The sequence below is a fragment of the Haliaeetus albicilla genome, chromosome 23 (genome assembly GCF_947461875.1).
Source record: "Haliaeetus albicilla chromosome 23, bHalAlb1.1, whole genome shotgun sequence".
Lineage (NCBI taxonomy): Eukaryota > Metazoa > Chordata > Aves > Accipitriformes > Accipitridae > Haliaeetus > Haliaeetus albicilla.
The window spans coordinates 1,250,172-1,264,124 of NC_091505.1; the positions used below are offsets into that span (position 1 = coordinate 1,250,172).

A 13,953-nucleotide genomic window follows, 5' to 3' on the forward strand; every position below is an offset into this window, starting at 1 on the left:
ACAGGCGCTGAGGACTTACCGAGCGGGCTCGGCTGGAGTTGGGAACACGGGGATGCGCTGCTGCCATCTCACTGCCCGTATCTGGGCGCTATCAGCTGTCCCAGGCAGGAGATGTGCTGACAGCCTCTAAAATAAGGGCAGAGAATGGGACTCCTGGGAGCTGCTTCTCTCCCCGTCCCTTTGGACAGGATCCCAGGGGCGTTCGAGGGTTTAAAAGGTGGCAGATTCAAACTGGGAGGAGGAGTGAAACCGATTCAAAAGACCAGTTAAGAGGAGCTGGGATCAGTTGCAGGTAGTGGCTGCGAAGGTGCATGGGGCACAGCCCGAGCTGTCACAGCGCTGCGGGAGGGATGTTAAACCCTCCGTTCAGGGGCAGCCGCTCGCTCCCGCAGACCCTGCTCCAGGACAGATTGTCAGAAATCTAACGGAGTTTCACACCTTCCTCTGACACGGCTCATATCATGGCTGTGCACCGTCAGGGGACCACATCCCCCTTCCAACAGCCAAAAACCTGCTGGATGCTCTGTCCCAGACCCTTCCTTTGGGAGCGGCTCTAAACTTTTCTGCTTTGCAAATGCATTCGGGTTCCCAGCCCTCCTCTTCAGAGATGCTGCGGTCAATAACTCACCAGGAGGCTGCTATTCTCCCTCCGCTTCCCACCCTCCCACTTGTCTCGGTATCTCTGCATTCATGCCTTTTTGGCCCTCCCTCGGCAGCGGGTGAGGAATAAAGCAGCGCTGGCTGAGCACGACGCAGGCTGCGCTAGGGATGCTGTGAGCCAGCGGAGGGAAGCCTGAATCACCGGCACCTCAAGGTGGGAGTGATAGATTTGGGCTGGGAGAAAGGGAGGACATCACACGTGCTTTTAGGAGTCAGGTGCTCGCAGCCAGCTGGCAGTCGCTGGGAACCGGGCAACTGGGTTCCTTTCTGTGCCTTTAAAGACGGAGCTGAGAGCGATGGGGAGAAGAGGAGGGGCTCGTGGGAGCGCAGAGAGATGCAGCGTTAAGGCTCTGAGCTGTAGCCCAGGCTGAGGAATGCTGTCAGGGACTCGTTCCTCTTGGAGAAACTCCTGGAGGAGCATCTCTGGTGGGATCCTGTGGAGATGGAGAAACCCTTAGCCTAGAAATGCCTAAAAATGAGCCTGGAAAGGCTCAGCTGAGTACCACGCAGGGAGAGTAGAGCCTCTGGCCCGTGCTGGGGAGGACTCCAGTGCTTCTGCTGGCATCAGCTGGGAGGGAGCCACTGAGGTCAGTGGGATCAGCCTGGTTTATACCCATCTGTTAGAGCAAAAAGCGGCAGAGCTGGTTCTGTCACCCTTATTCAGGCTCCTTCTCTTCCCATTCCAACTCTCCCCCTCACCCCCCCCCCCCCCCCCACTCTCACACCTCCAGACCCTGTGCTGCCCATCGGCAGCGAACACCGACAACGCGTGGCCGAGCCTCGGGCAGCTCCCTGTCCTGGGGGAGCGGGTTCCCGTGCTGCTAGGGACTTGGCTGGGATGGTTGAGGGCTTGATGGCTTCAGCTTCACTTCCTGGAGACAGGTTCTCAGCCTTCCCTCAGCTGGTAACGTTGCTTTGCTCATCCGGTGAATGCTACCAGAAAGGATGGGTGACCAACCCGGAAGCGTTGAGAGGAATAAAGTGAGGGTGGGAGCTCCGGTGGGGTCCACAACCAATGTCCAGTGTCATCAAGGAGAGGCCTCTGTCCTTGGGGCTGTCAAACCAGGTCCAATTTATTTATAAATGGGGCCGAGGGGTATCGCAAGGATCCTTGGTGCCCCTGAGCAGCGGTGGTTGCCTTTGAGAAAGCAGCACAAGGAGGGAGCGCGCAGCGAGTCAGGGACGTGTCTGGGACGGAAGGTCCAGGTCCTGTTTGGAGCCTGAGTCCGAGGTTTTTGTTTCTGGGAGAACGGGATGTGCATGGGCTCGTTCTGTGGGTCTCGGGAGGGAAAAGCCCCTTTCCAGCCTCTCTGCCCTGAGCTTCTGTGACAGAGCTAATTCGGGTATTAGTTTAGACTCTGTGGTAGTATCGGGGGTGGACGGCAGCCGGGCTCTCGCGGGTGCCTCCCGGGGTGCCCGGGAAGCGGCGAGACGGGTGCGTGCGAGGGGGAAGGTGGCTGCGCCCCCTTCGCCGCCGTTCACAGACCCAGCCATTCACCCGAGGTGACGGGGCCCGGGAGCCGACGCGGGCCCTTTGCGGCCAGACCCGCTCCGCTCCCCGCGCGTCGTGCCCGGGCCGTGGGACCGAACCGAGCCCGTCCTGCGTGCCGCCGCACCGAACCGAGCCCGTCCTGCGTGCCGCCGCCGGGCCGGGCCGACACCCGCCGCGCCGAAGGCGGCGCGGACCCTACGGCCGGGTCCGGCGAGCGTGGCCGCCGCGGGTGTCCCCGGGGAGGGGGAACGCTGGGCCGGGGGGCGGCGGGGCCCCGGGGTGGGCTGTCCCGGTGGGTGCAGGGAGGGAAGCGGAGCCCGGGGCCGACGGAAACGTTTAAATAGCGCCTGCCGCATCCCGCGGCCCCGGGCTCCGTTGCAGTCATTATCTGGGGAGCGGATGCGCGGCGCTCTATGGGGACCGCTAATGGGCCGATTCAATTTCAGCTGGATGACGCCACTTAGGTAAGCATTAAGAGCTCCAGCTCCGGGAAGGCGAGCGGCAGAGAGAGGGAGAGAGAGAGAGAGATGCTAACGGGCAGCAATAAATCCCTCCCTCCCTCCCATCCTCCACGCTGCCCCCATTCACAAGGAGCGCCGGGGACGAGCCTGCATTCACAACCGGCAGCCGGGCAGCCCTCCCGCCGCCTTCTCCCTCGCTCTCCCCGCCGGCGGCCCGGCCCGGCCGCGCTGCCCTTCCCCGGCGCGGGGAGCGCGGCCCGGTTGCGGGGCCGGCCGGGCGGCAGCCGCCCCGCGTCCATGCCCGGGGCCGGTCGCCTGTAGGCAGCTCCGCCGCGGAGGTCGAGCCGCCGGCGTCCCGGGGCTGGCCCCGGCCGGGCTCGGCGCTCCGCGGGCGGATGGAGCGGCGGCGGGGACGGCGGGGGGGTGAGTCCGTGGCGGGACGGGGAGGGGACGCGCGTGGGGCGTTTGCGGAGGGGAAGGTGGTGGTCGGGGGGGGGGGTGCGTGGACGTGGGAGGGCTGGCAGCGGGCGGTGAGGCTGGGGGTGCCGGGCACGCGTGGGGGGGTGTGGGTCGGCGTCACGCGTGGGTCGTGCGCACGGCGGGGCTGGGGAGTCCCGAACGGGGACGGTCCTGGGAAGGCGGGGGGGGGGGGTGGGGGGTGTCTGTGCGCACGGGGGGGGGCTGCGGGCCGGGTCCGGGTCCGAGCCACGCGTGGGGTGTGTTGCGCGGAGGGCTGGGGGAAGCCGGTGCACGGGGGTTGCAGCCCGGAGCCGGGCCACGCGTGGGCTGCCCGCGGGATCAGCCTCCCGCCACCGCCCCGCTCCACCCGGGACGGGTGAGGGGGTCCCTCCGGAGGGGGAAAAAAAGCCCTTTTCTCCCACCTGGGCGCCCCGTGCAGCTCGTCCCCGGCTTGCAGCCACCTCCAGCCTGTAAATCATTTGCTTTTACGATCCCTCCTCTGGCCCATTATCACACGAACTTTATATGTTTGGGGCTGCTGGCGGCCATAAAGCTTGCCCGGTTTCCGGGGCTGGCATGCCTGCCTCGCAGGCAGGGTGTGAGGAGGAGGAGGAGGAGGCTGGGGACGCGCTGCCCCGGTCCCCCCCAGACAGGCAGGTAGGCAGGGAGGGGCGCGGCAGTGCCTCGGGGATGGTCGGACCAGTCGGGGCCGGGATATGGACTGGTTGCAGCCCCGGGAGCGGGCTGGAGCAGGGAGGGAGGGCTGGGAGCAAGTTGGGGGCGGGGGGAGCAGGGTCCCAGCTCTGGTCATTCAGTCCCTCTTCCCTCCATTCCGCTGGACTGGAGGACCCACAGATCCTCTGGCTCATGTCCCCTTGGGTCCCAGAGGGACCTTTTCCTCCCCCCCAGCAGGCAAGTCTGGGTCCATGTCTAACCCCTACACCTGGGGATCGTAGGTCCAGGAGCATTCAGGCCCCAGTTCAGTGCTGGGGGTCCTCCCAGGACCTGTTTTGCCCGGGATGCTGCGTCCAAGCCCTGGATCCAGATCCTAAGTGTCCGTGTTGCAGTGCATTGCATGGCCCGATTGCCGGCTCCTCTCTCTGCCTGCTGTCCCTGGGGCTCTGCTCCTCCTCGCAGCGTCCCCTGTGCATCTCCTCCTGCTAAGCATGGCTCATGGGTCTCCTCGTGTCTCCTGAGCTCCAGATCTTGCATAGAGGCTTGGGTGTAGCTGTACTGGGTCTGCCCTTTGGGTGCTCTTTATCTCCCAGTTCCACTGCCTTCATCGCAGTGGGAGCTTCTGCTGCCTCGGTCTCTCCCTTTGGGTCACACCTTGCTTCAAGCCCCACACAGGAACCTCACGGGAGTCTCGCTGGCTGATTCCTCACGCCCAAGTCCTGCCAAATCCCAGTGCACAGGCTAGAAGGGATGGACACCCAGATGGGAGCAGCTCCTCCCTGGGTGTAAATCAGCATTGTCCCCTGAACAACCCCACCCTGAGACAGGATCTGGGTCATGAGGGACGTGGGAACCCTCTGAGGCTGCTCTCTGCTCCCCTCTGTGTGGTCCTGGCTGCAGGCTGAGATGTGTCATATCTCTTCAGGGGTCCAGGGAGCTTCAGGTCACTGGCCTGTGCTTTAGTAAGACCTTCCCAGGTGAGGAGCTCAGTGGCAGCAGGTGACAGCTCACAAGAGGGTGTTTTGCCTCTGCGGCCCATTCTCATCCTGGTAGCATGCTCACAAAACGTTCCCTGGGTCAGCCGTGCCCTCCTAATTCACCTTGATATTTCTGTTAAACAAATCGGTGTACAAATCAATTGTGGGTGTCCTGGGAGAGCGACTCATTCACTGTCTGTGTCTCCCTGGATGGGGTGAGCATCTCGCTTGAGATCGCGTGGAGGGGATGGCAGGTGGGCTCCATGCGCAGGAAAAACCCAAATCTAAGCAGATCAGTTGCCTTTTCTTTCCGGGGGGAGGGGGATGGGAGAGACCAGATCTTGCTTGAACAGTCAAAGTAAGTTGCCTTTGCTTTTCCCTGCTCTTCAAGGTCAGCCTAGCTAATGAAAATCAATCTTCCCTCTGCCTCTCTCTGCTGCATGAGCAGATTCTACCTGTGGCCCCTCACCTACTTGAAAGCCTCCGCCGCCGCTGGCCGCCTGGCCTGCTGACCATGTGCAACACCGGTGGGGAGCTGTCTATTGAAACAGAGTTTTCCTGCGGGCTCGGGCACCGTGACAGTATCTGTGTCACTGAGGGATCACTTATTTGATCTGCCAGAGGAGAATGGCTTTGTCCTGGGGAAGTTGGCTGTGCACGGAAAGCACGTATCCGATACTGAAATCTGGGCTGGAAGCGCTGGGGGAAAGCTCTTCGCTGGGGTCTGGCATGCAACGAATGGCTTCCATCCTCTGTGCGGTCCTGGGCAGCTCTGTTTTGCAGGGAGCAGAAGCGGGAGGTTTCTCTCTCCCTTCCTCCTCAGGGCCAAGATCTGGCTCCGTTGCAGACCCCCTCCTGCCTGCCCCCTCTCCTCACCCAGCCCCGTGGAGGTTTTACCCAGACGCCAGCGGCAAGGTCTGGCAGCCCCAGGTTTTGGCGATGGGGCTGATGCCATCAGGTCAAACCTGCCGGGGCCGGGCGGGGGGGTAAGTTGTGGGATGGGGGGGTCCTCCCTGCCCCAGCCCACAGCCCTCAGATGGTCCTGACCCTCCCTCTGGATAAAGCAGGCGCCGCTGCCAGTGCTGCAGCCTCGGGAAGTGCCGTTTCCTGAAAACAACAGCAAACAGCATGGCAACCTCAGTGCAAGGAGCAAGACGGGGCTTGCCTGCTGCGAAGTCAGCTTTCCCTGCTTCACCCTGTGTTTGTGCCGGGGTTAAAGAGAAACCTGCCCTTCTCAGCATTCGTGACGGGGGTAAATTGGTTCCTGGGCTTCGCTGAGTTGTGCATGGAAAAAAGGGATGCTGCGGTGGGAACCGCCAGGACTCGGGGAGTCTGTGGGCTTGGCCTGTCCCTGGCCAAGTGTGTGCCTCATTAGTTGCAATTTGTTGCTGCTGCTGCCTGAAATGAGATGTGTGCAGACCCCTTCCATCCCTGTGCCCCTGGTGTGTACAGGGTACAGCACTGGGAGGCTGCTCGGGGTGTACTGGGAAGCCCCAAAACAGCGTCTCCTGCTCCAGAGGAGATGCTGTTCCCAGTTCTGTCACTGGCTCTGGATAAGTCACAGCTTCAGGTTTCCCCTCCTCTAGAGAGGACAGGCACTTTACCCTGGGGAAGGAGAGGGAGGACGGACAGGGTCCGTCAGTGCTGGCAAGGGGTGGGAAATCCTCTGGAAGGACACGAAAAGCTCAAAAGCGTGGGGGGATGCTGTCCCCCCCTGTTTCAAGGGACAGCTCTTACAGCCCTTGCCTTTTGGACATGTCCAGCTTAGGTCTCCGCAGGCACAGAAGTACTTTGAGTCCGATTGTTGGAAATAACTGCATTAGGAGTTCTCCAGCCAGTCTTTGCTTCCTGGTTTGTGTGGATGGATCCATTATAAAATGTAACACAAATGTTTTCTCTGTCTTCCTGCCCCATCCTTCAGGATTTTTAGATGTGCCCTGATGCCGCAGGGTCTCCTCGCTCCTGGAAATGCAGCTCTCTTCCAGTGTGGCTGAACTCAGCTGTGACGAGACGATGGACCCACCCGCTGAGGACTTCCAGCAGGTCCTGTCCATTGACCAAATCCGCTCCATCCGTGCCAGCAACAACTACGTGGAGAGACCGGCTGTCTGCTTCCAGCAAGCCCGCTCCAACCCATCCCTGTCCCAGCCACCACACAAGCAAGAGTGGTCCCAGGACCGCCTGGCGTCTTCCACCTTCCAGGACCTGCACCGCAGCCACAGCCAACAGCACCAGATGCCACCTTTGCAGCAACACATGAGCCATTCCAGCACGGCCAGCTCCGTCTCCCAAAGCACCACCGCCTCCGACCAGCGACTCCTGAGCAGCCTCACGCCCTCCCACTCCGGGCATTCCCTCATCCGGACGCAGCCCCGGGCCGGCGAGCTGAAACCAGAGGAATCGCCGCTGAAGGGGGTGGTGGAGAAGCCCACCCTCCACACCGGCCACCTCTTCATCTGCGAGGAGTGCGGGCGATGCAAATGCGCCCGCTGCACGGCCGCCCGCAGCCTGCCCTCCTGCTGGCTCTGCAACCAGCGCTGCCTCTGCTCCCCCGAGAGCCTCCTCGACTATGGGACTTGCCTCTGCTGCGTCAAGGGTCTCTTCTACCACTGCTCCACCGACGACGAGGACACCTGCGCCGACGACCCCTGCTCCTGCGGGCCGGGGTCCTGCTGTGCCCGCTGGGCTGCCATGAGCTTCCTCTCTCTCCTCATGCCCTGCCTCTGCTGCTACTTTCCTACCCTGGGGTGCCTCAAACTTTGCCAGCGGGGTTATGACGGCCTGAAACGACCCGGCTGCCGCTGCCAGAGCCACACCAATACGGTCTGCAGAAAGATCTCCTCCTCCAGCGGCACGCCTTTCCCCAAGACGCTGGATAAGCCGGTATGACCCTCCCGGGGAGGAGAAGCAGGCTTTACTCCTCTTCCTTCCTCCTCCTCCTCCTCCTCGTCTCCCCTCCATCCCCCTCCTCCTTCGGCTCCCTCCGCTCTGCAGCGCTCCCCCCTACCCACCATCACCTCCCAGGAAGGAGACGGGTGAACTGGGAGGGTTCCCCCAGCCTCTGGGGACACGAAGGCGGCTGGGTGGCCCTGGGAGCTGGCACCCGGCTGGTGGGAAACGGTGGTTTTGCACACACGGGTGAGGGACCAGGAGAAGCAGAGAGAGCTGCAGGTGCCCTCCCTGGCCGTGCCCCATGGGCAAGGGTGACCCGGGGAGTCCTCTGCTCTCAGAGGGTTTTAGGAGCTGCCGCTGCCCCATGGTATCTTCCTTCCTGATGGGGGGGAAGAGGCAGGTCAACGCATCCCCTGTGCAAGAGTCCTCCAGGAGCCAGACCTCCTTCTCTCTCTCTCTCTCTCTCTCTTTCTCTCCAGCACTTTTTGTGGGTGGCCTCTCTCCTCTCAGCCGCTTTCCCCAAGGGGCTGGGGTGCCATGGGGTCCCACCAGTGGCAGTGGCTTCTCTCTGGGCTTGGAAGCCGCTGGGAGAAGCAAGCGAGCTTCAAAAAGAGGTGGCATCGTATTTTTCTGTCTCAAAGAGGAAGGGAAGGTGTGGGAAGCTTTAGAAACCTTCTGGCAGGGGAAGGAGCTATCGGAGGCAGCCCAGCCCACTCGCTTCTGCCCGACTGCAGCGAGGGAAAGGTCCCCTCTGGGATTTGGCTGAGAACAAGAAACTGGTTTGAAATTGCCATTCATTTCCCAAAGCCTTGAAGAGCTGCCTCCAGAGCGCAAACCCTAGCGAGATGGGAGCTGCTGCCCAGCTCCATCCCACCACCGAGCAGATGCCACAGGCACCGGCTCCATCCTTGAGCCCTGAGAGCCCCGATCTGGTACCTTCCACCAGCACTGAATTCACTTTAAAAAAAAAATACCCCAAACCCAACTGTCAATAGCTGCCACTCGCACTGCTCTCCCTGTCAATTAGCACCAGTCCTGGGGGACTTCCCAGCAGGGACTTCTGCAACTCCTGCTTTGGGCTGGAGGGAAACAGAAGCAGAAGGAGGTGTCAAAAGACGGGAGCCCAACCTTCCCTCCCTGCAGAAGTTGCCTTTGAGTCCTCACCTCGCTTTCCTTGGCCCACCGGCGTGTCACACCAACACCAGCAGTAGGCAAATCCTGCTGGCACTGCTGAGGGTATTCTGCAACGGCGGCTGCCTGCGGCAAACTGGAGATGGGTCTGAACCAAGCCCTGGGGCTGGGCCATCTGCAGACCAGAAGGAAACCTGAATTGGGGTCAGTGCTTCACGGCTGACTTGCTGTGATGATAATAAGCCCAACCCATCGCTGCAGTTGAGGGGAGCTCCTCCTGGTCCTGGACTCAGCCCCATCTCCTCTTGCAAATGCACGGCATCAGCTCTCAGTTGTGACCCCGCTGACATCGGCCGATCGGTTGGGGGAGTTTGGAGCCAGGATGATGTCCCAGTGCTCAGCTCTGCCTGCCCTGTCCCTCCTCCGAGGTGTGTGAATGCAAAGGGAAGTGAGTGGTTCCCCTGGAGAAATATATGCAACACGTCCCTTGGCTTCCTCCAAGACCCTGCTGTCCAGGGCTCATCCGTCACCTTCCCTCAGCCACCTCTTTACGTAGAGTTCTGTGGATCTATTTTTGTATATATAAATATAACGTTAGGATGGCTAGGTCTACTACTAATAATATTCATGATACTGCTGTGAATGGTGCCAGATGCAAGGTTTGGCTTCCTGATACACTTGCACATGCTGGAAGATGATTTCCCAGTCTGTTTATTGCTAATCCTAGACCTTTAGTTCCTAGGTAGTCGGGAGAGAGGGGAAGGGAGGTTTACAGACTGTCTTGGGGGGGTCTGCTTTGCAGAAAGAGGGTAGGATTTAGTGCTGGCTGTGGGGTGAGGCAGGAGGTAGACTCTGCTCTGATGATGGGATTCCTCTTTCCGTACATTTGCTATCTAAAAATCACGGCTGATCCAAGCTCCCTCCGTTGCAGAGAAAAACAGTTCCAGAGAGTGATTCATCCTGCTTGAAAACATTATTCATTAAATTATGTTCTGGCGGTGCCTGTCTCCCTTGACTCAAATGGGACCCAAACACTGAATTCCTGGTTCCCTGTGGAAGGGGAGATGAATCCCATCCCTGGTGTGAAGTTTGTGCCTGGGGCATGTTACAGACATGACCAAAATCTTCACCCTGATTTCAACCTAGAGCCTGAGGGGGGATGTTGACAGATGCTTCCTCTGGCCAAAGGTGGAGAGCCCACTTCCATAAGCTGTGGGGAATTCAGGATGATGCTCTGGGTTACAGTGAGGATCTCCTGGCATTAAGAAGGGAGAAGGCCACATCTGTGCAGTTTGCACATCCTCTGAGGCCAGCCCTGGACTCTGAAATCATTTGGGCTTTAAGGCAGTGACCTTCTCAGAGCATGCCCTGGACCTGTGTGTACTCCCATCAGTCCATGTCTCTATGGCAGCAGTTATAAAATATATTGCAAACATATTTATCCATATGCCAATAATTGCTTGGCTCCCTACTTCCAAGCAATGTTTGGGGAAGAGACTTCCCCCAGGAGGCACCCTTCTTTTTGAACACTCGGTTCAGTTTTCTATTGGTGCTGATTAAACCTCTTTTTCCCCCCAAATGTAAGACTTTTTTAGGGAAAAAAGGTCCCTTTTTCCACTGAGGATTTGAGGAACTGTCTCACTTGAATGAGAATGTGAAATAGTTCATTGAAACTTTTTAAAGAAAACTAATGAACAGAATTTTCCAACTTGCTCTACTTTGATTTTTTTTTCCTCCTCCTTTTTAAATGGATCCTACTTGTAAATTTAGTTACCACCTCTGTATCTTTGCAATTCATTGCTTCCTCTCCTGATGGTGGAATGACTCAACATGTGAAGCTTCATCATTTTCACGGCCTCCGAAGTCAGGCAAGCACGGGGTGACCTCCCCCAGGTGCTGGAGCTGTAGGATGAGAAGATGGCTGTCCATGTATCAGCTCCCCAGAGCCAGTTTTGCTTGGCACTAGCACGGTGAGGCGGAGCCCTGCACTACTATTGCAGCATATTTACCTTCAGTAAATTGGTAGGAGGCCAGGACGCCTGCCAGTTGCCTTCTACCTAATGGGCTTTTTCTGGGTCAGTGCGGAAGTCCCATTTCTACCAGGGAATCATGCCATAGCCTGGGTGCAAGGCTGAGGAGTCCAGCCAGGTCTCTTGAATGCCTCATCTCCAAGAAATGACAAACCTGCCAGATCTATTTTATGAAATACGGCACATGTAGAAGGGAATTGGAGAGGAGAAGAGCCCCAGGTGGGCACTGAGGGCTGTCAGACTGGCGCAGGGCTTTGGTTTGACTGTGTTGAGGGCAAAATGCAAAGCCGCATCCAGGCCTTGCAGTTGCATGGACTAGAGAAGTTTAGAGCTGTTGGCCCCTACCCTGCTCGTAGGGGCTGGTGGCTTCACGTGGCGTTACTGCTTCCCACTCCACCTGGGGGGGCCTCAGCGAGCTCCCATTCCTTGCTCTCAGCAGAAATGACAGGTCGGGATCTGCCAAAAGCTCTCCAAGGAGGCCAGCTCTGCTTCACTGAACTCATCTGGTGTCAGGAAGGCTGTGGGTAGTCTCTGATCATGTTTTTTTCCTGAGCTTTTCCTAACATCTTCAGACCAGATCCATCCTGCTCCCTCCCCATCTCTGGCTGCCAGACAGTTTGGTTTCCCTGCAGAGAGGACTCCAATTTTGGTTGGGGTTGTGAGCCCCTTTCCTGCCCCACCCTGTAATGAGTCAGATAACATCTGCTCCAGATGTTCATTTGCAGCTGCTTGTCCTGGCAGTTTGGGTTTCTCTCTGTCCTGACGTGTCTTTTTTGGTTTTCTTTTGGGAGAGTCGCATGTTGAGTCCTCTGTTTTCCCTGTGCCCCTGTGATTTGACAAGGATGGATCTGCTTTGCAAGGGAACATTTCTCTGTGTTGTGTGTCTCTACTGGTGGTGGGGTCCTTTGCCAGGAAATGTGCAGGGCTGTAGGGCAGATTTAGACAGGGAAAGAGAGACTCAGGTGCCAAAGGAGCAGGAGGACAGAGCTACTGAGCAGGGCCCAAGCTCCCTCTGCTCTGCTCCCAATGCAGGAGCCTCCTCTTCCCACCCAGACCTCCAAAGCTCCCTCCACGCAAAAGCTCCTGCTGGTGCTTGCTTTCCCCAAGACTTCCTTTGGTCCTGCACTCCCCCCTTCCTTACTGGCAAACGTGTGATCAGTCCCAGCACTGGTGAGGAGGGGTCACTGGGGACCAAGGTGGAGTCTCCCCCCTCCTGGTGGAAGGGCAGAAGTGGTCCTCAGGCTGCTGTCCACCCATCCCTGAGAAACATCAGTGCCAGCCAAGTCCCTCAAAGAATAGGGGGGAAGCTCTTTGCGACTCTACTCTCAAGATTCCCATAAAATCCCACTGAGTTCGCTCTTCCCTATCCCCATGTGTGAACCCAAAGACTGGCGGGCAAGTGTCGTTGACCAAAAGATGCCAAAGCACAGAGTAACAGTTTATGAATGGCTGCTTTAGTGCAATAAAGAGGGATGAGCGGAGGGGTGAGAGGAACTGCTGCAAGGTTTGCACAACTGGATGGCACAGGGAAGGAGCACACCGTGCCCCAAACTTGCTGTTTCCAGCACCCGCTTTGTTAGTTTGCTCTCTGTCTCTGGCCCTTGGGTGTTTCAAGGCTGGAGAAAACTGGGAGGTCTTCGGATATTGGAAGGTCTAACTTTTTGTGATCACCATGTGAGGAAAGTAGATAAGGGATGTACCCCCACCCCAAAGCCCATTCTTGGTCTTCAGCAGGATCCAGTTCAGGCTTGTCTCCTTGAAGGAGCCCACGGACCCCAGACCTGCGGGATGCTGGCAGCAGCTGGAGGCTGCTGGTCGGCATCTGGTCCATGTGGGCCAAACCAGAGCTGTGATCTCTTTGGGCTCAGTCTGCTTTGGGGCATTTCTCAGTGAGCATCGGGATCTCTTGCAAACTCTTTCTCCCAGAGCGCAGGTTGGGAGCTTGCGCGGGTGAGATCCGTTGTCCTGCTTGGGGTGATGTTGTGGAAGAATCCCCTGAGGGCACAAGCCAGGGAGGCTGAACGGTCCCCTTGCAGGAGGACTGCAGCCAGGAGGGACGTCGGATGGATGGGAAGAGATCACACGCCTCCGTGGGGCAGAGGGAATGTGTGAGTGCGAGGTCTCTCGCTGGGTCTCTCTCCTGCTGCGCCTTCCTGCAGCACCCCAAAGGGCTTCAGCATGAGCAGGACCAAACCCATGCTGGTGAGCTGGCCTGGGCATTGGGAGAGGAGGTTTCTCACACCCTCTGTCCCAATGGCAGCATCAGCCAAGAGGTGTGTGGTCATCCTGGAGCTGTCACGGCCGGTCCCCGCCTGGCCCCTGCTGCCTCTCTGTCCCAGCGGAGACCCTTTCCCCCTTCCTTCCCCTCCCTTTCCCCTCTGCCCATCCTTTCCCAGCGGTTCCCTCAGGCCTTTGCGATGCTCTGCGGATGGGCAGCGGCCGTGCAGCCTCCTGCCTCCCCAGGTGTCCTCAGCACAAAGTTCTCCTTAGAAGACGGATCACCCTTGGCTTCAAAGGAGAGTCTCGTACCAAGAACCGAAGCCTCTAATTCTCTGTTTAATTGGTACAAAGGCATTCTGTACAGTGTATAAAGAGATCCCTTCCCCGGCTGTCTTTATTTGGGTTCCTTTCTATAAGGTATAATATATGTTTATAACCTGATGGCTGTTTTTTGACAATACTCTTGTACCTTTTAAGGGAAAAAAATAAAAAAAACCAAAGTATTTATTTGAAAAGTTTATTTTAAAGATAAGAAAAAAAAATAACCTATTTATTTTAATGCACCCTCTTCTGTTTGGTTTTCTTCTCTTGCAAAGCTAATAACTGTTACTGAACCACTGCTGAGATGAAAGAAGTAATTCTATGGGTGGCTTCACAAGCCCACTTAGAGCAACTATTCAATAAAAATATATATTAATTTTGAACGTGGTCTCATTCTTGTCTTCATGACGGCTGGGACATGACTCAGACTCCTGCTTCGGCAGGGCTCTTACTGGCTGCAGGGTGCTGGGTGGCTGGGCTTGCACTGGCATGGACTGAATGTTGGGGGGATCATTTTAAACTCCATTAGATCTCCCCTGGGAGCCCTCTCCTGATGCTTAAAGAAAACCTCAGAAATCTCCAATGTGTGCTTCCCTGCCGCCACTGTCCCAGATCCTTGAGGAAGGGTAGGCTCC

The 13,953-nt window shown here is 58.0% G+C and overlaps 1 protein-coding gene across 3 annotated transcripts; it reads left to right on the forward strand.

Moving 5' to 3' along the window:
- The first annotated feature begins 448 nt into the window (after positions 1-448).
- Positions 449-13,701, forward strand: SPRY3 (sprouty RTK signaling antagonist 3). 3 transcript variants are annotated; one of them, XM_069810821.1, is made up of 2 exons: positions 449-814; positions 6,646-13,701. In XM_069810821.1, the coding sequence occupies exon 2, from the start codon at positions 6,693-6,695 to the stop codon at positions 7,611-7,613; it is 921 nt and encodes a 306-aa protein (XP_069666922.1). In that variant the 5' UTR covers positions 449-814; positions 6,646-6,692; the 3' UTR covers positions 7,614-13,701. The 3 variants fall into 3 exon arrangements, with proteins under 3 accessions (XP_069666922.1, XP_069666920.1, XP_069666921.1); XM_069810819.1 differs by lacking the exon at positions 449-814 and adding an exon at positions 2,470-2,616; XM_069810820.1 differs by lacking the exon at positions 449-814 and adding an exon at positions 2,653-3,036.
- The last annotated feature ends 252 nt before the right edge of the window (positions 13,702-13,953 follow it).